At 44.4% G+C, this 27,719-nt stretch overlaps 1 protein-coding gene and 5 long non-coding RNA genes across 6 annotated transcripts; all 6 read left to right on the forward strand.

Annotated features, from left to right (window-relative positions):
- Positions 1-83: 83 nt before the first annotated feature.
- LOC135529921 (mucin-5AC-like) lies at positions 84-18,168 on the forward strand (the record flags this gene model as incomplete). The annotated part of the gene is made up of 17 exons (XM_064958326.1): positions 84-905; positions 1,324-1,337; positions 1,424-1,587; positions 2,209-2,893; positions 3,791-3,911; positions 4,049-4,724; positions 8,203-8,230; positions 8,489-9,434; positions 10,095-10,292; positions 10,802-11,028; positions 11,476-11,606; positions 12,327-12,453; positions 12,611-12,741; positions 13,164-13,506; positions 16,156-16,571; positions 17,421-17,437; positions 17,860-18,168. Coding segments are annotated over 17 exons (5,355 nt in total), but the record flags the coding sequence as incomplete, so codon positions are not given.
- An 894-nt stretch (positions 18,169-19,062) lies between these two features.
- On the forward strand, positions 19,063-20,553 carry LOC135529922 (uncharacterized). The gene is made up of 3 exons (XR_010453765.1): positions 19,063-19,702; positions 20,088-20,236; positions 20,429-20,553. It is a non-coding gene; the product is annotated as an uncharacterized LOC135529922 (long non-coding RNA).
- A 127-nt stretch (positions 20,554-20,680) lies between these two features.
- Positions 20,681-21,478, forward strand: LOC135529923 (uncharacterized). Its single transcript, XR_010453766.1, has 3 exons — positions 20,681-20,713; positions 20,867-20,967; positions 21,143-21,478. It is a non-coding gene; the product is annotated as an uncharacterized LOC135529923 (long non-coding RNA).
- Positions 21,479-22,429: 951 nt separating this feature from the next.
- On the forward strand, positions 22,430-23,227 carry LOC135529924 (uncharacterized). The gene is made up of 3 exons (XR_010453767.1): positions 22,430-22,462; positions 22,616-22,716; positions 22,892-23,227. It is a non-coding gene; the product is annotated as an uncharacterized LOC135529924 (long non-coding RNA).
- A 947-nt stretch (positions 23,228-24,174) lies between these two features.
- Positions 24,175-24,972, forward strand: LOC135529925 (uncharacterized). Its single transcript, XR_010453768.1, has 3 exons — positions 24,175-24,207; positions 24,361-24,461; positions 24,637-24,972. It is a non-coding gene; the product is annotated as an uncharacterized LOC135529925 (long non-coding RNA).
- Positions 24,973-25,931: 959 nt separating this feature from the next.
- On the forward strand, positions 25,932-26,729 carry LOC135529926 (uncharacterized). The gene is made up of 3 exons (XR_010453769.1): positions 25,932-25,964; positions 26,118-26,218; positions 26,394-26,729. It is a non-coding gene; the product is annotated as an uncharacterized LOC135529926 (long non-coding RNA).
- Positions 26,730-27,719: the final 990 nt, after the last annotated feature.

A 27,719-nucleotide genomic window follows, 5' to 3' on the forward strand; every position in this document is an offset into this window, starting at 1 on the left:
CGACAACTGCAGCTCCTACAACAGCTTTAGCATCTACGACAACCACTGCAGCCCTGACAACAACAACTGCTGTTCCTACGACCACTACAGCTCCAGAACCTATTACGACAACCACTGCAACTCCTACTACAACAACTACAACTTCAGCTCCTACGACAACCACAACAACAGCACCTACAACAACTGTAGCTGCCATGAAAACTGCAGCTCCTACAACAGCTATAGCATCTACAACAACCAATGCAGCCCTAACAACAACAACTGCTGCTCCTACAACCACTACAGCTCCAGAACCTATTACGACAAACACTGCAGTTCCTGCTACAACAACTACAACTTCAGCTCCGACAACAACCACAACAACAGCACCTCCAACAACTGCTGCTCCTACGACCACTGTAACTCCACAATCTACTACGACAACCAGTGCAGCTCCTACTACAACAACTGCTGTTCTAACGACCACAGTGACTGCAGCACCTTCTACAATAACGACAACTTCAGCTCCTACGACAACCACAACAACAGCACCTACAACAACTGTAGCTGCCACGACAACTGCAGCTCCTACAACAGCTATAGCATCTACGACAACCACTGCAGCCCTGACAACAACAACTGCTGTTCCTACGACCACTACAGCTCCAGAACCTATTACGACAACCACTGCAACTCCTACTACAACAACTACAACTTCAGCTCCTACGACAACCACAACAACAGCACCTACAACAACTGTAGCTGCCATGACAACTGCAGCTCCTACAACAGCTATAGCATCTACAACAACCAATGCAGCCCTAACAACAACAACTGCTGCTCCTACGACCACTACAGCTCCAGAACCTATTACGACAACCACTGCAGTTCCTGCTACAACAACTACAACTTCAGCTCCTACGACAACCACAACAACAGCACCTACAACAACTGTAGCTGCCACGACAACTGCAGCTCCTACTACAACATCTGCTGTTCTAACGACCACAGTGACTACAGCACCTTCTACAACAACGACAACTTCAGCTCCTACGACAACCACAACAATAGCACCTACTACAAAACCTGCAGTTCCTACAACTGTATCTCCCACGACCACTCCACCTGCTGTACTTACTACAACAATCACAACTACAGCTCCTGATACAACAACTGTAACTTCTACGTCAACCACAGCAGCTGCATCTACGACAACCACAGCAGCTCTAACTACAACAATTGCTGCTCCAACGACCACTATAACTCTAGAACCTATTACAACAACCACTGCAGCTCCTGCTACAGCAATTATAACTTCAGCTCCTACGACAACCACAACAACAGCACCTCCAAAAACTGTAGCTCCCACGACAACTGCAGCTCCTACAACAGCTTTAGCATCTACGACAACCACTGCAGCCCTAACAACAAAAACTGCTGCTCCTACGACCACTTCAGCTCCAGAACCTATTACGACAACCACTGCAGCTCCTGCTACAACAACTACAACAACTACAACTTCAGCTCCGACAACAACCACAACAACAGCACCTCCAACAACTGCTGCTCCTACGACCACTGTAACTACACAACCTACTACGACAACCAGTGCAGCTCCAACAACAACAACTGCTGTTCTAACGACCACAGTGACTGCAGCACATTCTACAATAATGACAACTTCAGCTCCTACGACAACCACAACAGCTACAACAACTGCAGCTCCTACAACAACTTTATCATTCACTTCAACCACAGCAGCTGCCTCTACGACAACCACTGCAGCTCTAACTACAACAACTGCTGCTCAAACGACCACTACAACTCCAGAACCTATTACGACAACCACTGCAGCTCCTGCTACAACAACTACATCTTCAGCTCCTACGACAACCACAACAGCTACAACAACTGTAGCTCCCACGACAACTGCAGCTCCTACAACAACTTTATCATCTACTTCAACCACAGCAGCTGCCTCTACGACAACCACTGCAGCTCTAACTTCAACAACTGCTGCTCAAACGACCACTACAACTCCAGAACCTATTACGACAACCACTGCAGCTCCTGCTACAACAACTACATCTTCAGCTCCTACGACAACCACAACAGCTACACCTACAACAACTGCTGCTCCTACGACCACTGCAACTCCAGAACCTATTGCGATAACCAGTGCAGCTCCTACGACAACAACTGCTGTTCTCACGACCACAGTGACTGCAGCACCTTCTACAACAACTACAACTTCAGCTCCTACGACAACCACAACAGCTACAACAACTGCAGCTCCTACAACAACTTTATCATTCACTTCAACCACAGCAGCTGCCTCTACGACAACCACTGCAGCTCTAACTACAACAACTGCTGCTCAAACGACCACTACAACTCCAGAACCTATTACGACAACCACTGCAGCTCCTGCTACAACAACTACATCTTCAGCTCCTACAACAACCACAACAGATACACCTACAACAACTGTAGCTCCCACGACAACTGCAGCTCCTACAACAACTTTATCATCTACTTCAACCACAGCAGCTGCCTCTACGACAACCACTGCAGCTCTAACTACAACAACTGCTGCTCAAACGACCACTACAACTCCAGAACCTATTACGACAACCACTGCAGCTCCTGCTACAACAACTACATCTTCAGCTCCTACGACAACCACAACAGCTACAACAACTGTAGCTCCCACGACAACTGCAGCTCCTACAACAACTTTATCATCTACTTCAACCACAGCAGCTGCCTCTACGACAACCACTGCAGCTCTAACTACAACAACTGCTGCTCAAACGACCACTACAACTCCAGAACCTATTACGACAACCACTACAGCTCCTGCTACAACTACAACTTCAGCTTCTACGACAACCACAACAACAGCAACTACAACAACTGTAGCTCCTACAACAACTTTAGCGTTCACTTCAACCACAGCAGCTGCCTCTTCGACAGCCACTGCAGCTCTAACTACAACAACTGCTGCTCCTACGACCACTGCAACTCCAGAACCTATTGCGATAACCAGTGCAGCTCTTACGACAACAACTGCTGTTCTCACGACCACAGTGACTGCAGCACCTTCTACAACAACTACAACTTCAGCTCCTACGACAACCACAACAGCTACACCTACAACAACTGTAGCTCCCACGACAACTGCAGCTCCTACAACAACTTTATCATCTACTTCAACCACAGCAGATGCCTCTACAACGAACACTGCAGTTCTAACTACAACAACTGCTGCTCAAACGACCACTACAACTCCAGAACCTATTGCGACAACCACTACAGCTCCTGCTACAACTACAACTACAGCTCCTACGACAACCACAACAACAGCAACTACAACAACTTTAGCTCCTACAACAACTTTATCATCTACTTCAACCACAGCAGCTGCCTCTATGACAACAACTGCTGCTCAAACGACCACTACAACTCCAGAACCTATTACGACAACCACTGCAGCTCCTGCTACAACAACTACATCTTCAACTCCTACGACAACCACAACAGCTACACCTACAACAACTGCTGCTCCTACGACCACTGCAACTCCAGAACCTATTGCGATAACCAGTGCAGCTCCTACGACAACAACTGCTGTTTTCACGACCACAGTGACTGCAGCACCTTCTACAACAACTACAACTTCAGCTCCTACGACAACCACAACAGCTACACCTACAACAACTGTAGCTCCCACGACAACTGCAGCTCCTACAACAACTTTATCATCTACTTCAACCACAGCAGCTGCCTCTACAACAACCACTGCAGCTCTAACTACAACAACTGCTGCTCAAACGACCACTACAACTCCAGAACCTATTACGACAACCACTACAGCTCCTGCTACAACTACAACTTCAGCTCCTACAACAACCACAACAGCAGCAACTACAACAACTGTAGCTCCTACAACAACTTTAGCATCCACTTCAACCACAGCAGCTGCCTCTTCGACAGCCACTGCAGCTCTAACTACAACAACTGCTGCTCCTACGACCACTGCAACTCCAGAACCTATTACGACAAGCAGTGCAGCTCCTACGACAACAGCTGCTGTTCTAACGACCGAAGTGACTGCAGCACCTTCTACAACAACTACAATTTCAGCTTCTACGACAATCACAACAGTTTCACCTACAACAACTGTAGCTCCCACGACAACTGCAGCTCCTACAACAACTTTATCATCTACTTCAACCACAGCAGCTGCCTCTTCGACAGCCACTGCAGCTCTAACTACCACAACTGCTGCTCCTACGACCACTGCAACTCCAGAACCTATTGCGATAACCAGTGCAGCTCTTACGACAACAGCTGCTGTTCTAACGACCACAGTGACTGCAGCACCTTCTACAACAACTACAACTTCAGCTCGTACCACAACCACAACAGCTACACCTACAACAACTGTAGATCCTACGACCACTGCAACTCCAGAACCTATTACGACAAGCAGTGCAGCTCCTACGACAACAGCTGCTGTTCTAAAAACCACAGTGACTGCAGCACCTTCTACAACAACTACAACTTCAGCTCCTACGACGACCACAACAGCTACACCTACAACAACTGCAGCTCCTACAACAACTTTATCATCTACTTCAACCACAGCAGCTGCCTCTACGACAACTTCTGCAGCTCTAACTACAACAACTGCTGCTCAAACGACCACTACAACTCCAGAACCTATTACGACAACCACTACAGCTCCTGCTACAACTACAACTTCAGCTCCTACGACAACCACAACAACAGCACCTACAACAACTGTAGCTGCCACGACAACTGCAGCTCCTGCAACAGCTTTAGCATCTACGGCAACCAATGCAGCCCTAACAACAACAACTGCTGCTCCTACGACCACTACAGCTCCAGAACCTATTACGGCAACCACTGCAGCTCCTGCTACAACAACTACAACTTCAGCTCCGACAACAACCACAACAACAGCACCTCCAACAACTGCTACTCCTACGACCACTGTAACTCCACAACCTACTACTTCAACCACTGCAGCTCCTACTACAACAACTGCTGTTCTAATGACCACAGTGACTGCAGCACCTTCTACAATAACGACAACTTCAGCTCCTACGACAACCACAACAACAGCACCTACAACAACTGTAGCTGCCACGACAACTGCAGCTCCTGCAACAGCTTTAGCATCTACGGCAACCAATGCAGCCCTAACAACAACAACTGCTGCTCCTACGACCACTACAGCTCCAGAACCTATTACAACAACCACTTCAGCTCCTGCTACAACAACTACAACTCCAGCTCATACGACAACCACAACAACAGCACCTCCAACAGCTGTAGCTCCCACAACAACTGCAGCTCTTACAACAGCTTTAGCATCTACGACAACCACTGCAGCCCTAACAACAACAACTGCTGCTCCTACGACCACTACAGCTCCAGAACCTATTACTGCAACCACTGCAGCTCCTGCTACAACAACTACAACTTCAGCTCCTACGACAACCACAACAACAGCACCTACAACAACTGTAGCTGCCATGACAACTGCAGCTCCTACAACAGCTATAGCATCTACAACAACCAATGCAGCCCTAACAACAACAACTGCTGCTCCTACGACCACTACAGCTCTAGAACCTATTACGACAAACACTGCAGTTCCTGCTACAACAACTACAACTTCAGCTCCTACGACAACCACAACAACAGCACCTCCAACAGCTGTAGCTCCCACGACAACTGCAGCTCCTACAACAGCTTTAGCATCTACGACAACCACTGAAGCCCTGACAACAACAACTGCTGTTCCTACAACCACTACAGCTCCAGAACCTATTACGACAACCACTGCAACTCCTACTACAACTACAACTTCAGCTCCTACGACAACCACAACAACAGCACCTACAACAACTGTAGCTGCCATGACAACTGCAGCTCCTACAACAGCTATAGCATCTACAACAACCAATGCAGCCCTAACAACAACAACTGCTGCTCCTACGACCACTACAGCTCCAGAACCTCTTACGACAAACACTGCAGTTCCTGCTACAACAACTACAACTTCAGCTCCTACGACAACCACAACAACAGCACCTCCAACAGCTGTAGCTCCCACGACAACTGCAGCTCCTACAACAGCTTTAGCATCTACGACAACCACTGCAGCCCTGACAACAACAACTGCTGTTCCTACGACCACTACAGCTCCAGAACCTATTACGACAACCACTGCAACTCCTACTACAACAACTACAACTTCAGCTCCTACGACAACCACAACAACAGCACCTACAACAACTGTAGCTGCCATGAAAACTGCAGCTCCTACAACAGCTATAGCATCTACAACAACCAATGCAGCCCTAACAACAACAACTGCTGCTCCTACGACCACTACAGCTCCAGAACCTATTACGACAAACACTGCAGTTCCTGCTACAACAACTACAACTTCAGCTCCTACGACAACCACAACAACAGCACCTCCAACAGCTGTAGCTCCCACGACAACTGCAGCTCCTACAACAGCTTTAGCATCTACGACAACCACTGAAGCCCTGACAACAACAACTGCTGTTCCTACAACCACTACAGCTCCAGAACCTATTACGACAACCACTGCAACTCCTACTACAACTACAACTTCAGCTCCTACGACAACCACAACAACAGCACCTACAACAACTGTAGCTGCCATGACAACTGCAGCTCCTACAACAGCTATAGCATCTACAACAACCAATGCAGCCCTAACAACAACAACTGCTGCTCCTACGACCACTACAGCTCCAGAACCTATTACGACAAACACTGCAGTTCCTGCTACAACAACTACAACTTCAGCTCCGACAACAACCACAACAACAGCACCTCCAACAACTGCTGCTCCTACGACCACTGTAACTCCACAATCTACTACGACAACCAGTGCAGCTCCTACTACAACAACTGCTGTTCTAACGACCACAGTGACTGCAGCACCTTCTACAATAACGACAACTTCAGCTCCTACGACAACCACAACAACAGCACCTACAACAACTGTAGCTGCCACGACAACTGCAGCTCCTACAACAGCTTTAGCATCTACGACAACCACTGCAGCCCTGACAACAACAACTGCTGTTCCTACGACCACTACAGCTCCAGAACCTATTACGACAACCACTGCAACTCCTACTACAACAACTACAACTTCAGCTCCTACGACAACCACAACAACAGCACCTACAACAACTGTAGCTGCCATGAAAACTGCAGCTCCTACAACAGCTATAGCATCTACAACAACCAATGCAGCCCTAACAACAACAACTGCTGCTCCTACAACCACTACAGCTCCAGAACCTATTACGACAAACACTGCAGTTCCTGCTACAACAACTACAACTTCAGCTCCGACAACAACCACAACAACAGCACCTCCAACAACTGCTGCTCCTACGACCACTGTAACTCCACAATCTACTACGACAACCAGTGCAGCTCCTACTACAACAACTGCTGTTCTAACGACCACAGTGACTGCAGCACCTTCTACAATAACGACAACTTCAGCTCCTACGACAACCACAACAACAGCACCTACAACAACTGTAGCTGCCACGACAACTGCAGCTCCTACAACAGCTATAGCATCTACGACAACCACTGCAGCCCTGACAACAACAACTGCTGTTCCTACGACCACTACAGCTCCAGAACCTATTACGACAACCACTGCAACTCCTACTACAACAACTACAACTTCAGCTCCTACGACAACCACAACAACAGCACCTACAACAACTGTAGCTGCCATGACAACTGCAGCTCCTACAACAGCTATAGCATCTACAACAACCAATGCAGCCCTAACAACAACAACTGCTGCTCCTACGACCACTACAGCTCCAGAACCTATTACGACAACCACTGCAGTTCCTGCTACAACAACTACAACTTCAGCTCCTACGACAACCACAACAACAGCACCTACAACAACTGTAGCTGCCACGACAACTGCAGCTCCTACTACAACATCTGCTGTTCTAACGACCACAGTGACTACAGCACCTTCTACAACAACGACAACTTCAGCTCCTACGACAACCACAACAATAGCACCTACTACAAAACCTGCAGTTCCTACAACTGTATCTCCCACGACCACTCCACCTGCTGTACTTACTACAACAATCACAACTACAGCTCCTGATACAACAACTGTAACTTCTACGTCAACCACAGCAGCTGCATCTACGACAACCACAGCAGCTCTAACTACAACAATTGCTGCTCCAACGACCACTATAACTCTAGAACCTATTACAACAACCACTGCAGCTCCTGCTACAGCAATTATAACTTCAGCTCCTACGACAACCACAACAACAGCACCTCCAAAAACTGTAGCTCCCACGACAACTGCAGCTCCTACAACAGCTTTAGCATCTACGACAACCACTGCAGCCCTAACAACAAAAACTGCTGCTCCTACGACCACTTCAGCTCCAGAACCTATTACGACAACCACTGCAGCTCCTGCTACAACAACTACAACAACTACAACTTCAGCTCCGACAACAACCACAACAACAGCACCTCCAACAACTGCTGCTCCTACGACCACTGTAACTACACAACCTACTACGACAACCAGTGCAGCTCCAACAACAACAACTGCTGTTCTAACGACCACAGTGACTGCAGCACATTCTACAATAATGACAACTTCAGCTCCTACGACAACCACAACAGCTACAACAACTGCAGCTCCTACAACAACTTTATCATTCACTTCAACCACAGCAGCTGCCTCTACGACAACCACTGCAGCTCTAACTACAACAACTGCTGCTCAAACGACCACTACAACTCCAGAACCTATTACGACAACCACTGCAGCTCCTGCTACAACAACTACATCTTCAGCTCCTACGACAACCACAACAGCTACAACAACTGTAGCTCCCACGACAACTGCAGCTCCTACAACAACTTTATCATCTACTTCAACCACAGCAGCTGCCTCTACGACAACCACTGCAGCTCTAACTACAACAACTGCTGCTCAAACGACCACTACAACTCCAGAACCTATTACGACAACCACTGCAGCTCCTGCTACAACAACTACATCTTCAGCTCCTACGACAACCACAACAGCTACACCTACAACAACTGCTGCTCCTACGACCACTGCAACTCCAGAACCTATTGCGACAACCAGTGCAGCTCCTACGACAACAACTGCTGTTCTCACGACCACAGTGACTGCAGCACCTTCTACAACAACTACAACTTCAGCTCCTACGACAACCACAACAGCTACAACAACTGCAGCTCCTACAACAACTTTATCATTCACTTCAACCACAGCAGCTGCCTCTACGACAACCACTGCAGCTCTAACTACAACAACTGCTGCTCAAACGACCACTACAACTCCAGAACCTATTACGACAACCACTGCAGCTCCTGCTACAACAACTACATCTTCAGCTCCTACAACAACCACAACAGATACACCTACAACAACTTGTAGCTCCCACGACAACTGCAGCTCCTACAACAACTTTATCATCTACTTCAACCACAGCAGCTGCCTCTACGACAACCACTGCAGCTCTAACTACAACAACTGCTGCTCAAACGACCACTACAACTCCAGAACCTATTACGACAACCACTGCAGCTCCTGCTACAACAACTACATCTTCAGCTCCTACGACAACCACAACAGCTACAACAACTGTAGCTCCCACGACAACTGCAGCTCCTACAACAACTTTATCATCTACTTCAACCACAGCAGCTGCCTCTACGACAACCACTGCAGCTCTAACTACAACAACTGCTGCTCAAACGACCACTACAACTCCAGAACCTATTACGACAACCACTACAGCTCCTGCTACAACTACAACTTCAGCTCCTACGACAACCACAACAACAGCAACTACAACAACTGTAGCTCCTACAACAACTTTAGCGTTCACTTCAACCACAGCAGCTGCCTCTTCGACAGCCACTGCAGCTCTAACTACAACAACTGCTGCTCCTACGACCACTGCAACTCCAGAACCTATTGCGATAACCAGTGCAGCTCTTACGACAACAACTGCTGTTCTCACGACCACAGTGACTGCAGCACCTTCTACAACAACTACAACTTCAGCTCCTACGACAACCACAACAGCTACACCTACAACAACTGTAGCTCCCACGACAACTGCAGCTCCTACAACAACTTTATCATCTACTTCAACCACAGCAGATGCCTCTACAACAACACTGCAGTTCTAACTACAACAACTGCTGCTCAAACGACCACTACAACTCCAGAACCTATTACGACAACCACTGCAGCTCCTGCTACAACAACAACTTCAGCTCCTACGACAACCACAACAACAGCAACTACAACAACTTTAGCTCCTACAACAACTTTATCATCTACTTCAACCACAGCAGCTGCCTCTATGACAACAACTGCTGCTCAAACGACCACTACAACTCCAGAACCTATTACGACAACCACTACAGCTCCTGCTACAACTACAACTTCAGCTCCTACAACAACCACAACAGCAGCAACTACAACAACTGTAGCTCCTACAACAACTTTAGCATCCACTTCAACCACAGCAGCTGCCTCTTCGACAACCACTGCAGCTCTAACTACAACAACTGCTGCTCCTACGACCACTGCAACTCCAGAACCTATTACGACAACCAGCTCCTACGACAACAGCTGCTGTTCTAACACCACTGACTGCAGCACCTTCTACAACAACTACAATTTCAGCTTCTACCACAACACAACAGTTTCACCTACAACAACTGTAGCTCCCACGACAACTGCAGCTCCTACAACAACTTTATCATCTACTTCAACCACAGCAGCTGCCTCTTCGACAGCCACTGCAGCTCTAACTACCACAACTGCTGCTCCTACGACCACTGCAACTCCAGAACCTATTGCGATAACCAGTGCAGCTCTTACGACAACAGCTGCTGTTCTACACGACCACAGTGACTGCAGCACCTTCTACAACAACTACAACTTCAGCTCCTACTGCTACACCTACAACAACTGTAGCTCCTACGACCACTGCAACTCCAGAACCTATTAGCTCCTACGACAACAGCTGCTGTTCTAAAACCACAGTGACTGCAGCACCTTCTACAACAACTACAACTTCAGCTCCTACGACACCACAACAGCTACACCTACAACAACTGCAGCTCCTACAACAACTTTATCATCTACTTCAACCACAGCAGCTGCCTCTACGACAACCACTGCAGCTCTAACTACAACAACTGCTGCTCAAACGACCACTACAACTCCAGAACCTATTACGACAACCACTACAGCTCCTGCTACAACTACAACTTCAGCTCCTACGACAACCACAACAACAGCAACTACAACAACTGTAGCTCCTACAACAACTTTAGCGTTCACTTCAACCACAGCAGCTGCCTCTTCGACAGCCACTGCAGCTCTAACTACAACAACTGCTGCTCCTACGACCACTGCAACTCCAGAACCTATTGCGATAACCAGTGCAGCTCTTACGACAACAACTGCTGTTCTCACGACCACAGTGACTGCAGCACCTTCTACAACAACTACAACTTCAGCTCCTACGACAACCACAACAGCTACACCTACAACAACTGTAGCTCCCACGACAACTGCAGCTCCTACAACAACTTTATCATCTACTTCAACCACAGCAGCTGCCTCTACAACAACCACTGCAGCTCTAACTACAACAACTGCTGCTCAAACGACCACTACAACTCCAGAACCTATTACGACAACCACTACAGCTCCTGCTACAACTACAACTTCAGCTCCTACAACAACCACAACAGCAGCAACTACAACAACTGTAGCTCCTACAACAACTTTAGCATCCACTTCAACCACAGCAGCTGCCTCTTCGACAGCCACTGCAGCTCTAACTACAACAACTGCTGCTCCTACGACCACTGCAACTCCAGAACCTATTACGACAAGCAGTGCAGCTCTACTACGACAACAACTGCTGTTCTAACGACCGAAGTGACTGCAGCACCTTCTACAACAACTACAATTTCAGCTTCTACGACAATCACAACAGCTACACTACAACAACTGTAGCTCCCATGACAACTGCAGCTCCTACAACAACTTTATCATCTACTTCAACCACAGCAGCTGCCTCTACAACAACCACTGCAGCTCTAACTACAACAACTGCTGCTCCTACGACCACTGCAACTCCAGAACCTATTGCGATAACCAGTGCAGCTCTTACGACAACAACTGCTGTTCTCAGACCACAGTGACTGCAGCACCTTCTACAACAACTACAACTTCAGCTCGTACCACAACCACAACAGCTACACCTACAACAACTGTAGCTCCTACGACCACTGCAACTCCAGAACCTATTACGACAAGCAGTGCAGCTCCTACACAACAGCTGCTGTTCAACGACCACACAGCTGACTGCAGCACCTTCTACAACAACTACAACTTCAGCTCCTACGACAACCACAACAACAGCAACTACAACAACTGTAGCTCCTACAACAACTTTAGCGTTCACTTCAACCACAGCAGCTGCCTCTTCGACAGCCACTGCAGCTCTAACTACAACAACTGCTGCTCCTACGACCACTGCAACTCCAGAACCTATTGCGATAACCAGTGCAGCTCTTACGACAACAACTGCTGTTCTCACGACCACAGTGACTGCAGCACCTTCTACAACAACTACAACTTCAGCTCCTACGACAACCACAACAGCTACACCTACAACAACTGTAGCTCCCACGACAACTGCAGCTCCTACAACAACTTTATCATCTACTTCAACCACAGCAGCTGCCTCTACAACAACCACTGCAGCTCTAACTACAACAACTGCTGCTCAAACGACCACTACAACTCCAGAACCTATTACGACAACCACTACAGCTCCTGCTACAACTACAACTTCAGCTCCTACAACAACCACAACAGCAGCAACTACAACAACTGTAGCTCCTACAACAACTTTAGCATCCACTTCAACCACAGCAGCTGCCTCTTCGACAGCCACTGCAGCTCTAACTACAACAACTGCTGCTCCTACGACCACTGCAACTCCAGAACCTATTACGACAAGCAGTGCAGCTCCTACGACAACAGCTGCTGTTCTACGACCACAGTGACTGCAGCACCTTCTACAACAACTACAATTTCAGCTTCTACGACAATCACAACAGCTTCACCTACAACAACTATAGCTCCCATGACAACTGCAGCTCCTACAACAACTTTATCATCTACTTCAACCACAGCAGCTGCCTCTACAACAACCACTGCAGCTCTAACTACAACAACTGCTGCTCCTACGACCACTGCAACTCCAGAACCTATTGCGATAACCAGTGCAGCTCTTACAACAACAACTGCTGTTCTCACGACCACAGTGACTGCAGCACCTTCTACAACAACTACAACTTCAGCTCGTACCACAACCACAACAGCTACACCTACAACAACTGTAGCTCCCACGACAACTGCAGCTCCTACAACAACTTTATCATCTACTTCAACCACAGCAGCTGCCTCTACAACAACCACTGCAGCTCTAACTACAACAACTGCTGCTCAAACGACCACTACAACTCCAGAACCTATTACGACAACCACTACAGCTCCTGCTACAACTACAACTTCAGCTCCTACAACAACCACAACAGCAGCAACTACAACAACTGTAGCTCCTACAACAACTTTAGCGTCCACTTCAACCACAGCAGCTGCCTCTTCGACAGCCACTGCAGCTCTAACTACAACAACTGCTGCTCCTACGACCACTGCAACTCCAGAACCTATTACGACAAGCAGTGCAGCTCCTACGACAACAGCTGCTGTTCTAACGACCACAGTGACTGCAGCACCTTCTACAACAACTACAACTTCAGCTCCTACGACGACCACAACAGCTACACCTACAACAACTGCAGCTCCTACAACAACTTTATCATCTACTTCAACCACAGCAGCTGCCTCTACGACAACCACTGCAGCTCTAACTACAACAACTGCTGCTCCTACGACCACTGCAACCCCAGAACCTATTACGACAAGCAGTGCAGCTCCTACGACAACAGCTGCTGTTCTAACGACCACAGTGACTGCAGCACCTTCTACAACAACTACAATTTCAGCTTCTACCACAATCACAACAGCTTCACCTACAACAACTGTAGCTCCCATACAACTGCAGCTCCTACAACAACTTTATCATCTACTTCAACCACAGCAGCTGCCTCTACGACAAGCAGTGCAGCTCTAACTACAACAACTGCTGCTCAAACGACCACTACAACTCCAGAACCTATTACGACAACCACTGCAGCTCCTGCTACAACAACTACAACTTCAGCTCCTACGACAACCACAACAGTGACACCTACAACAACTGTAGCTCCCAGCTCTCCTACAACAACTTTATCATCTACTTCAACCACAGCAGCTGCCTCTTCGACAGCCACTGCAGCTCTAACTACAACAACTGCTGCTCAAACGACCACTGCAACTCCAGAACCTATTACAACAACCACTACAGCTCCTGCTACAACTACAACTTCAGCTCCTACGACAACCACAACAACAGCAACTACAACAACTGTAGCTCCTACACAACTTTAGCGTCCACTTCAACCACAGCAGCTGCCTCTTCACAGCCACTGCAGCTCTAACTACAACAACTGCTGCTCCTACGACCACTGCAACTCCAGAACCTATTACGACAACCAGTGCAGCTCCTACGACAACAACTGCTGTTCTAACGACCACAGTGACTGCAGCACCTTCTACAACAACTACAACTTCAGCTCCTACGACAACCACAACAACAGCTACACAACTACAACAACTGCAGCTCCTACAACAACTTTATCATCTACTTCAACCACAGCAGCTGCCTCTACAACAACCACTGCAGCTCTAACTACAACAACTGCTGCTCAAACGACCACTACAACTCCAGAACCTATTACGACAACCACTGCAGCTCCTGCTACAACTACAACTTCAGCTCCTACAACAACCACAACAGCAGCAACTACAACAACTGTAGCTCCTACAACAACTTTAGCATCCACTTCAACCACAGCAGCTGACTCTTCGACAGCCACTGCAGCTCTAACTACAACAACTGCTGTTCTCTACAGTGACCACTGCAACTCCAGAAACCACAACAGCTACAACAACTGTAGCTCCCACGACAACTGCAGCTCCTACAACAACTTTATCATCTACTTCAACCACAGCAGCTTCTAACAACCACTGCAGCTCTAACTACAACAACTGCTGCTACAACAAACTCCAGAACCTATTACGACAACCACTCAGCTCCTGCGACAATCACTACAACTTCAGCTCCACAACAACCACAACAGCAGCAACTACAACAACTGCAGCTCCTACAACAACTTTATCATCTACTTCAACCACAGCAGCTGCCTCTTCAACAACCACTGCAGCTCTAACTACAACAACTGCTGCTCCTACGACCACTGCAACTCCAGAACCTATTACGACAACCAGTGCAGCTCCTACGACAACAGCTGCTGTTCTAACGACCGAAGTGACTGCAGCACCTTCTACAACAACTACAACTTCAGCTCCTACGACAACCACAACAGCTTCACCTACAACAACTATAGCTCCCATGACAACTGCAGCTCCTACAACAACTTTATCATCTACTTCAACCACAGCAGCTGCCTCTACAACAACCACTGCAGCTCTAACTACAACAACTGCTGCTCAAACGACCACTACAACTCCAGAACCTATTACGACAACCACTACAGCTCCTGCTACAACTACAACTTCAGCTCCTACAACAACCACAACAGCAGCAACTACAACAACTGTAGCTCCTACAACAACTTTAGCGTCCACTTCAACCACAGCAGCTGCCTCTTCGACAGCCACTGCAGCTCTAACTACAACAACTGCTGCTCCTACGACCACTGCAACTCCAGAACCTATTACGACAAGCAGTGCAGCTCCTACGACAACAGCTGCTGTTCTAACGACCACAGTGACTGCAGCACCTTCTACAACAACTACAACTTCAGCTCCTACGACGACCACAACAGCTACACCTACAACAACTGCAGCTCCTACAACAACTTTATCATCTACTTCAACCACAGCAGCTGCCTCTACGACAACTTCTGCAGCTCTAACTACAACAACTGCTGCTCCTACGACCACTGCAACCCCAGAACCTATTACGACAAGCAGTGCAGCTCCTACGACAACAGCTGCTGTTCTAACGACCGAAGTGACTGCAGCACCTTCTACAACAACTACAATTTCAGCTTCTACGACAATCACAACAGCTTCACCTACAACAACTGTAGCTCCCATGACAACTGCAGCTCCTACAACAACTTTATCATCTACTTCAACCACAGCAGCTGCCTCTACGACAACTTCTGCAGCTCTAACTACAACAACTGCTGCTCAAACGACCACTACAACTCCAGAACCTATTACGACAACCACTGCAGCTCCTGCTACAACAACTACAACTTTACCTCCTACGACAACCACAACAGTGACACCTACAACAACTGTAGCTCCCACGACAACTGCAGCTCCTACAACAACTTTAGCGTCCACTTCAACCACAGCAGCTGCCTCTTCGACAGCCACTGCAGCTCTAACTACAACAACTGCTGCTCAAACGACCACTACAACTCCAGAACCTATTACAACAACCACTGCAGCTCCTGCTACAACTACAACTTCAGCTCCTACGACAACCACAACAACAGCAACGACAACAACTGTAGCTCCTACACCAACTTTAGCGTCCACTTCAACCACAGCAGCTGCCTCTTCAACAGCCACTGCAGCTCTAACTACAACAACTGCTGCTCCTACGACCACTGCAATTCCAGAACCTATTACGACAACCAGTGCAGCTCCTACGACAACAACTGCTGTTCTAACGACCACAGTGACTGCAGCACCTTCTACAACAACTACAACTTCAGCTCCTACGACAACCACAACAACAGCAACTACAACAACTGCAGGTCCTACAACAACTTTATCATCTGCTTCAACCACAGCAGCTGCCTCTACAACAACCACTGCAGCTCTAACTACAACAACTGCTGCTCAAACGACCACTACAAATCCAGAACCTATTACGACAACCACTGCAGCTCCTGCTACAACAACTACAACTTCACCTCCTACGACAACCACAACAGTGACACCTACAACAACTGTAGCTCCCACGACAACTGCAGCTCCTACAACAACTTTAGCGTCCACTTCAACCACAGCAGCTCCCTCTTCGACAGCCACTGCAGCTCTAACAACAACTGCTGTTCTCATACAACTCCAGAACCTGTTCTCACCACAGTGACTGCAGCACCTTCTACAACAACTACAACTTCAGCTCCTACGACAACCACAACAGCTACACCTACAACAACTGTAGCTCCCACGACAACTGCAGCTCCTACAACAACTTTATCATCTACTTCAACCACAGCAGCTGCCTCTACAACAACCACTGCAGCTCTAACTACAACAACTGCTGCTCAAACGACCACTACAACTCCAGAACCTATTACGACAACCACTACAGCTCCTGCTACAACTACAACTTCAGCTCCTACAACAACCACAACAGCAGCAACTACAACAACTGTAGCTCCTACAACAACTTTAGCATCCACTTCAACCACAGCAGCTGCCTCTTCGACAGCCACTGCAGCTCTAACTACAACAACTGCTGCTCCTACGACCACTGCAACTCCAGAACCTATTACGACAAGCAGTGCAGCTCCTACGACAACAGCTGCTGTTCTAACGACCGAAGTGACTGCAGCACCTTCTACAACAACTACAATTTCAGCTTCTACGACAATCACAACAGCTTCACCTACAACAACTGTAGCTCCCACGACAACTGCAGCTCCTACAACAACTTTATCATCTACTTCAACCACAGCAGCTGCCTCTACAACAACCACTGCAACTACAACAACTGCTGCTCAAACGACCACTACAACTCCAGAACCTACAAACCACTACAGCTCCTGCTGCTCCTACGACAACCACAACAGCAGCAACTACAACAACTGTAGCTCCTACAACAACTTTAGCGTCCACTTCAACCACAGCAGCTGCCTCTTCGACAGCCACTGCAGCTCTAACTACAACAACTGCTGCTCCTACAACTCCAGAACCTATTACGACAAGCAGTGCAGCTCCTACGACAACAGCTGCTGTTCTAACGACCACAGTGACTGCAGCACCTTCTACAACAACTACAACTTCAGCTCCTACGACGACCACAACAGCTACACCTACAACAACTGCAGCTCCTACAACAACTTTATCATCTACTTCAACCACAGCAGCTGCCTCTACGACAACCACTGCAGCTCTAACTACAACAACTGCTGCTCAAACGAACACTACAACTCCAGAACCTATTACGACAACCACTGCAGCTCCTGCTACAACAACTACAGCTTCAGCTCCTACGACAACCACAACAGCTACACCTACAACAACTGTAGCTCCCATGCCAACTGCAGGTCCTACAACAACTTTATCATCTGCTTCAACCACAGCAGCTGCCTCTACAACAACCACTGCAGCTCTAACTACAACAACTGCTGCTCAAACGACCACTACAAATCCAGAACCTATTACGACAACCACTGCAGCTCCTGCTACAACAACTACAACTTCACCTCCTACGACAACCACAACAGTGACACCTACAACAACTGTAGCTCCCACGACAACTGCAGCTCCTACAACAACTTTAGCGTCCACTTCAACCACAGCAGCTCCCTCTTCGACAGCCACTGCAGCTCTAACTACAACAACTGCTGCTCCTACAACCACTGCAACTCCAGAACCTATTACGACAACCACTGCAGCTCCTGCTACAACTACAACTTCAGCTCCTACGACAACCAGAACAACAGCAACTGAGACAACTGTAGCTCCCACGACAACTGCAGCTCCTACAACAGCTTTAGCATCTACAACAACCACTGCAGCCCTAACTACAACAACTGCTGCTCCTACGACCACTGCAACTCCAGAACCTATTATGACAACCAGTGCAACTCCTACTACAACAACTGCTGTTATTACGACCACAGTGACTGCAGCACCTTCTACAACAACTACAACTTCAGCTCCTATGACAACCACAACATCAGCCCCTACTACAACACCTGCAGTTCCTACAACTGTTGCTCCGATGATCACTCCACCTGCTGTTATTACTGCAACAATCACAACTACAGGTCCTGATACAACAACTGTAGCTTCTACTTCAACCACAGCAGCTGCCTCTACGACATCAACTGCAGCTCCTCAGACTGCAGAACCTACCACGACAACCAGTGCAGCACCTTCTACAACTACAACAGCTCTTTCTTCAACAACTGTAAATCCTTTGACAACAATAGTTGGTCCTACGACCACAATTATATCAATTAATTCTGCAGGTCTTACAACCACAACCACAACTGGTAGTTCTCATCCTCCAACAAGCACTACAACTGCATCACCTACAAGTACAAGCACAATTGTACTTCCAACATCGACAACCAGAACTTCAACTTATATCTCAACTTCTATGACATCAACAACTAGGTATGCAAGATAATTTAGTGTAATTATTTCATACAATTCAAAGAACATATACTGTGTATATCCTTGTATATCCATGCTTGTGTCATTATATTAATATTATTTAGCATATAATAACCCACCAAAAATAATATTAACTTTTGAACCGTTCAAGCTTGAGAGACCGAACCAACTTTCATATGTTCAGGCTATCTATCCTATCCTATCCATCAATCAATCTTTCCATCGACTTTCTTTTTCCAATTATAACCAGTCACTACCATTATCACTGCAGTGACTACCAATCCTGTAACTTATTTTACAACCATGATTACTTTAAGACAAGCTAGCAAGTACACACATTTTCTTTAGGAAATGTCATTTTCCATGTATTATTATTTTCTCTTAGATTCGGCACAGTGGGAGTTTTTGTTAAACTGATATTCAAGGTCAAAACACCAGTCCCCACTGAGGATGATGTCCTTGGTGCCGTCAAGAAGCAATTGTCTCCTCAATTCACGACCACTCAAACCACCTTCCAGAATGCAACTTATATCAGTGAGTTCAACAAATTAGGCTTCATGAAGACATTTCTTTCCACTCTATAAAATAATCTCGTAATAAGTAAACATTCAACTGCTCCTGCTATCTACATACTTCTTGAATGTTTTTTAATGTTGTTGAAACTCCTAAATTGTAGCACTTCATTTGATCTGTTGCTATAGTGACCATTTTTTTGTGTGCTCACAGAACTTACAGATACTTCATTTACCATCGACCTTGGTTTCAAAATAACCAATGTAACGCAGGATTCTCAAAGTAATAGACTCACACTCAACAATGAGACCGAAACCCAGATACAGGATTCAATTAACAGACTAGTAAGATACTGTACTTCTACACATAAGATACATCCATGGTCATGTTCAGGTCATGATAGTATTTGACAACTTGATGTTTTGTCCCCTTTTAGCTCCATAAGGTTCTCAGTGAACCAGACGGCAAACAGTTTCAATTTCCCAACGCCAACTTCATGTAAGTACAACGTTATAACCTTGAACCAACCCGTCTTTCTCAACTGCACTCTTTAGAATTTCTGCAGATTTCATTTAGCTGCTGCTTGTGCAGCTAAACAGGATGAAAGGAACATGTTTAACTCTCACACAAAACCCATTTTTACGTCCACAGTGATGATGGCACTGAGATCACAGCAAACGTGACGTATGTATACAAAGAGGAAGATGTCAACCACCCTAGTGGTTTTCTCCAGGAAGTCTTAAAAGTCTCAGGTATGCTGCTTTTGTTACCATACGGTTGTCATTTCTACGTTTATTTATGACAGTGAGTTATCAAACACCATGTAACGTGTATAATACTCAATCTCGAAAACACGTATATATCAATGTTATATGACATATTACAAGTTTATAATCCCTCTAAAATGTATTTTCATTTCTTTTCTAGGTCTCCTGACCACCACTGTTGCCCCAACAACAACTACCAACACCACACCACTTCCTACCCTTTTGACTTCAGTGACATCAACAACTAGGTAAGCAAGATAATTTATTATAATGTTTTCATACAATTCAATTAACACTTTTTCAATCAAGGAACCTTTGCAGCAATGAACCATGTATATCCATGCTTGTGTCGTTAACTACTGATGTTTTAATTAAAAGCATCCAAAATGTCAACCTTTCTTTAGAAAAGCTCTTTGAGTGCATCAGTCGGTCAAAAGGCGCAATATAAATCCAATCCATTATAATTAATGTGCTTGCTGAAGGCAAGACCACGAGATTTCTTACATACTTTTTCTAATTATTTTAACATTTTCTAAACGTTCTAAACTAAAACAATTTAAATGAGTATAAATTAGCATATAATAACCCACCAAAAATAATATTAACTTTTGAACCGTTCAAGCTTGAGAGACCGAACCAACTTTCATATGTTCAGGCTATCCTTTCCTATCCTATCCTATCCATCAATCAATCTTTCCATCGACTTTCTTTTTCCAATTATAACCAGTCACTACCATTACCACTGCAGTGACTACCAATCCTGTAACTTATTTTACAACCATGATTACTTTAAGACAAGCTAGCAAGTACACACATTTTCTTTAGGAAATGTCATTTTCCATGTATTATTATTTTCTCTTAGATTCGGCACAGTGGGAGTTTTTGTTAAACTGATATTCAAGGTCAAAACACCAGTCCCCACTGAGGATGATGTCCTTGGTGCCGTCAAGAAGCAATTGTCTCCTCAATTCACGACCACTCAAACCACCTTCCAGAATGCAACTTATATCAGTGAGTTCAACAAATTAGGCTTCATGAAGACATTTCTTTCCACTCTATAAAATAATAAGTAAACATTCAACTGCTCCTGCTATCTACATACTTCTTGAATGTTTTTTAATGTTGTTGAAACTCCTAAATTGTAGCACTTCATTTGATCTGTTGCTATAGTGACCATTTTTTTGTGTGCTCACAGAACTTACAGATACTTCATTTACCATCGACCTTGGTTTCAAAATAACCAATGTAACGCAGGATTCTCAAAGTAATAGACTCACACTCAACAATGAGACCGAAACCCAGATACAGGATTCAATTAACAGACTAGTAAGATACTGTACTTCTACACATAAGATACATCCATGGTCATGTTCAGGTCATGATAGTATTTGACAACTTGATGTTTTGTCCCCTTTTAGCTCCATAAGGTTCTCAGTGAACCAGACGGCAAACAGTTTCAATTTCCCAACGCCAACTTCATGTAAGTACAACGTTATAACCTTGAACCAACCCGTCTTTCTCAACTGCACTCTTTAGAATTTCTGCAGATTTCATTTAGCTGCTGCTTGTGCAGCTAAACAGGATGAAAGGAACATGTTTAACTCTCACACAAAACCCATTTTTACGTCCACAGTGATGATGGCACTGAGATCACAGCAAACGTGACGTATGTATACAAAGAGGAAGATGTCAACCACCCTAGTGGTTTTCTCCAGGAAGTCTTAAAAGTCTCAGGTATGCTGCTTTTGTTACCATACGGTTGTCATTTCTACGTTTATTTATGACAGTGAGTTATCAAACACCATGTAACGTGTATAATACTCAATCTCGAAAACACGTATATATCAATGTTATATGACATATTACAAGTTTATAATCCCTCTAAAATGTATTTTCATTTCTTTTCTAGGTCTCCTGACCACCACTGTTGCCCCAACAACAACTACCAACACCACACCACTTCCTACCCTTTTGACTTCAGTGACATCAACAACTAGGTAAGCAAGATAATTTATTATAATGTTTTCATACAATTCAATTAACACTTTTTCAATCAAGGAACCTTTGCAGCAATGAACCATGTATATCCATGCTTGTGTCGTTAACTACTGATGTTTTAATTAAAAGCATCCAAAATGTCAACCTTTCTTTAGAAAAGCTCTTTGAGTGCATCAGTCGGTCAAAAGGCGCAATATAAATCCAATCCATTATAATTAATGTGCTTGCTGAAGGCAAGACCACGAGATTTCTTACATACTTTTTCTAATTATTTTAACATTTTCTAAACGTTCTAAACTAAAACAATTTAAATGAGTATAAATTAGCATATAATAACCCACCAAAAATAATATTAACTTTTGAACCGTTCAAGCTTGAGAGACCGAACCAACTTTCATATGTTCAGGCTATCCTTTCCTATCCTATCCTATCCATCAATCAATCTTTCCATCGACTTTCTTTTTCCAATTATAACCAGTCACTACCATTACCACTGCAGTGACTACCAATCCTGTAACTTATTTTACAACCATGATTACTTTAAGACAAGCTAGCAAGTACACACATTTTCTTTAGGAAATGTCATTTTCCATGTATTATTATTTTCTCTTAGATTCGGCACAGTGGGAGTTTTTGTTAAACTGATATTCAAGGTCAAAACACCAGTCCCCACTGAGGATGATGTCCTTGGTGCCGTCAAGAAGCAATTGTCTCCTCAATTCACGACCACTCAAACCACCTTCCAGAATGCAACTTATATCAGTGAGTTCAACAAATTAGGCTTCATGAAGACATTTCTTTCCACTCTCTTAATAAGTAAACATTCAACTGCTCCTGCTATCTACATACTTCTTGAATGTTTTTTAATGTTGTTGAAACTCCTAAATTGTAGCACTTCATTTGATGTGTTGCTATAGTGACCATTTTTTTGTGTGCTCACAGAACTTACAGATACTTCATTTACCATCGACCTTGGTTTCAAAATAACCAATGTAACGCAGGATTCTCAAAGTAATAGACTCACACTCAACAATGAGACCGAAACCCAGATACAGGATTCAATTAACAGACTAGTAAGATACTGTACTTCTACACATAAGATACATCCATGGTCATGTTCAGGTCATGATAGTATTTGACAACTTGATGTTTTGTCCCCTTTTAGCTCCATAAGGTTCTCAGTGAACCAGACGGCAAACAGTTTCAATTTCCCAACGCCAACTTCATGTAAGTACAACGTTATAACCTTGAACCAACCCGTCTTTCTCAACTGCACTCTTTAGAATTTCTGCAGATTTCATTTAGCTGCTGCTTGTGCAGCTAAACAGGATGAAAGGAACATGTTTAACTCTCACACAAAACCCATTTTTACGTCCACAGTGATGATGGCACTGAGATCACAGCAAACGTGACGTATGTATACAAAGAGGAAGATGTCAACCACCCTAGTGGTTTTCTCCAGGAAGTCTTAAAAGTCTCAGGTATGCTGCTTTTGTTACCATACGGTTGTCATTTCTACGTTTATTTATGACAGTGAGTTATCAAACACCATGTAACGTGTATAATACTCAATCTCGAAAACACGTATATATCAATGTTATATGACATATTACAAGTTTATAATCCCTCTAAAATGTATTTTCATTTCTTTTCTAGGTCTCCTGACCACCACTGTTGCCCCAACAACAACTACCAACACCACACCACTTCCTACCCTTTTGACTTCAGTGACATCAACAACTAGGTAAGCAAGATAATTTATTATAATGTTTTCATACAATTCAATTAACACTTTTTCAATCAAGGAACCTTTGCAGCAATGAACCATGTATATCCATGCTTGTGTCGTTAACTACTGATGTTTTAATTAAAAGCATCCAAAATGTCAACCTTTCTTTAGAAAAGCTCTTTGAGTGCATCAGTCGGTCAAAAGGCGCAATATAAATCCAATCCATTATAATTAATGTGCTTGCTGAAGGCAAGACCACGAGATTTCTTACATACTTTTTCTAATTATTTTAACATTTTCTAAACGTTCTAAACTAAAACAATTTAAATGAGTATAAATTAGCATATAATAACCCACCAAAAATAATATTAACTTTTGAACCGTTCAAGCTTGAGAGACCGAACCAGCTTTCATATGTTCAGGCTATCCTTTCCTATCCTATCCTATCCATCAATCAATCTTTCCATCGACTTTCTTTTTCCAATTATAACCAGTCACTACCATTACCACTGCAGTGACTACCAATCCTGTAACTTATTTTACAACCATGATTACTTTAAGACAAGCTAGCAAGTACACACATTTTCTTTAGGAAATGTCATTTTCCATGTATTATTATTTTCTCTTAGATTCGGCACAGTGGGAGTTTTTGTTAAACTGATATTCAAGGTCAAAACACCAGTCCCCACTGAGGATGATGTCCTTGGTGCCGTCAAGAAGCAATTGTCTCCTCAATTCACGACCACTCAAACCACCTTCCAGAATGCAACTTATATCAGTGAGTTCAACAAATTAGGCTTCATGAAGACATTTCTTTCCACTCTATAAAATAATCTCGTAATAAGTAAACATTCAACTGCCCCTGCTATCTACATACTTCTTGAATGTTTTTTAATGTTGTTGAAACTCCTAAATTGTAGCACTTCATTTGATGTGTTGCTATAGTGACCATTTTTTTGTGTACTCACAGAACTTACAGATACTTCATTTACCATCGACCTTGGTTTCAAAATAACCAATGTAACGCAGGATTCTCAAAGTAATAGACTCACACTCAACAATGAGACCGAAACCCAGATACAGGATTCAATTAACAGACTAGTAAGATACTGTACTTCTACACATAAGATACATCCATGGTCATGTTCAGGTCATGATAGTATTTGACAACTTGATGTTTTGTCCCCTTTTAGCTCCATAAGGTTCTCAGTGAACCAGACGGCAAACAGTTTCAATTTCCCAACGCCAACTTCATGTAAGTACAACGTTATAACCTTGAACCAACCCGTCTTTCTCAACTGCACTCTTTAGAATTTCTGCAGATTTCATTTAGCTGCTGCTTGTGCAGCTAAACAGGATGAAAGGAACATGTTTAACTCTCACACAAAACCCATTTTTACGTCCACAGTGATGATGGCACTGAGATCACAGCAAACGTGACGTATGTATACAAAGAGGAAGATGTCAACCACCCTAGTGGTTTTCTCCAGGAAGTCTTAAAAGTCTCAGGTATGCTGCTTTTGTTACCATACGGTTGTCATGTCTACGTTTATTTATGACAGTGAGTTATCAAACACCATGTAACGTGTATAATACTCAATCTCGAAAACACGTATATATCAATGTTATATGACATATTACAAGTTTATAATCCCTCTAAAATGTATTTTCATTTCTTTTCTAGGTCTCCTGACCACCACTGTTGCCCCAACAACAACTACCAACACCACACCACTTCCTACCCTTTTGACTTCAGTGACATCAACAACTAGGTAAGCAAGATAATTTATTATAATGTTTTCATACAATTCAATTAACACTTTTTCAATCAAGGAACCTTTGCAGCAATGAACCATGTATATCCATGCTTGTGTCGTTAACTACTGATGTTTTAATTAAAAGCATCCAAAATGTCAACCTTTCTTTAGAAAAGCTCTTTGAGTGCATCAGTCGGTCAAAAGGCGCAATATAAATCCAATCCATTATAATTAATGTGCTTGCTGAAGGCAAGACCACGAGATTTCTTACATACTTTTTCTAATTATTTTAACATTTTCTAAACGTTCTAAACTAAAACAATTTAAATGAGTATAAATTAGCATATAATAACCCACCAAAAATAATATTAACTTTTGAACCGTTCAAGCTTGAGAGACCGAACCAGCTTTCATATGTTCAGGCTATCCTTTCCTATCCTATCCTATCCATCAATCAATCTTTCCATCGACTTTCTTTTTCCAATTATAACCAGTCACTACCATTACCACTGCAGTGACTACCAATCCTGTAACTTATTTTACAACCATGATTACTTTAAGACAAGCTAGCAAGTACACACATTTTCTTTAGGAAATGTCATTTTCCATGTATTATTATTTTCTCTTAGATTCGGCACAGTGGGAGTTTTTGTTAAACTGATATTCAAGGTCAAAACACCAGTCCCCACTGAGGATGATGTCCTTGGTGCCGTCAAGAAGCAATTGTCTCCTCAATTCACGACCACTCAAACCACCTTCCAGAATGCAACTTATATCAGTGAGTTCAACAAATTAGGCTTCATGAAGACATTTCTTTCCACTCTATAAAATAATAAGTAAACATTCAACTGCTCCTGCTATCTACATACTTCTTGAATGTTTTTTAATGTTGTTGAAACTCCTAAATTGTAGCACTTCATTTGATCTGTTGCTATAGTGACCATTTTTTTGTGTACTCACAGAACTTACAGATACTTCATTTACCATCGACCTTGGTTTCAAAATAACCAATGTAACGCAGGATTCTCAAAGTAATAGACTCACACTCAACAATGAGACCGAAACCCAGATACAGGATTCAATTAACAGACTAGTAAGATACTGTACTTCTACACATAAGATACATCCATGGTCATGTTCAGGTCATGATAGTATTTGACAACTTGATGTTTTGTCCCCTTTTAGCTCCATAAGGTTCTCAGTGAACCAGACGGCAAACAGTTTCAATTTCCCAACGCCAACTTCATGTAAGT

The sequence above is a fragment of the Oncorhynchus masou genome, unplaced genomic scaffold (assembly GCF_036934945.1).
Source record: "Oncorhynchus masou masou isolate Uvic2021 unplaced genomic scaffold, UVic_Omas_1.1 unplaced_scaffold_1210, whole genome shotgun sequence".
Taxonomy (NCBI): Eukaryota; Metazoa; Chordata; class Actinopteri; order Salmoniformes; family Salmonidae; genus Oncorhynchus; species Oncorhynchus masou.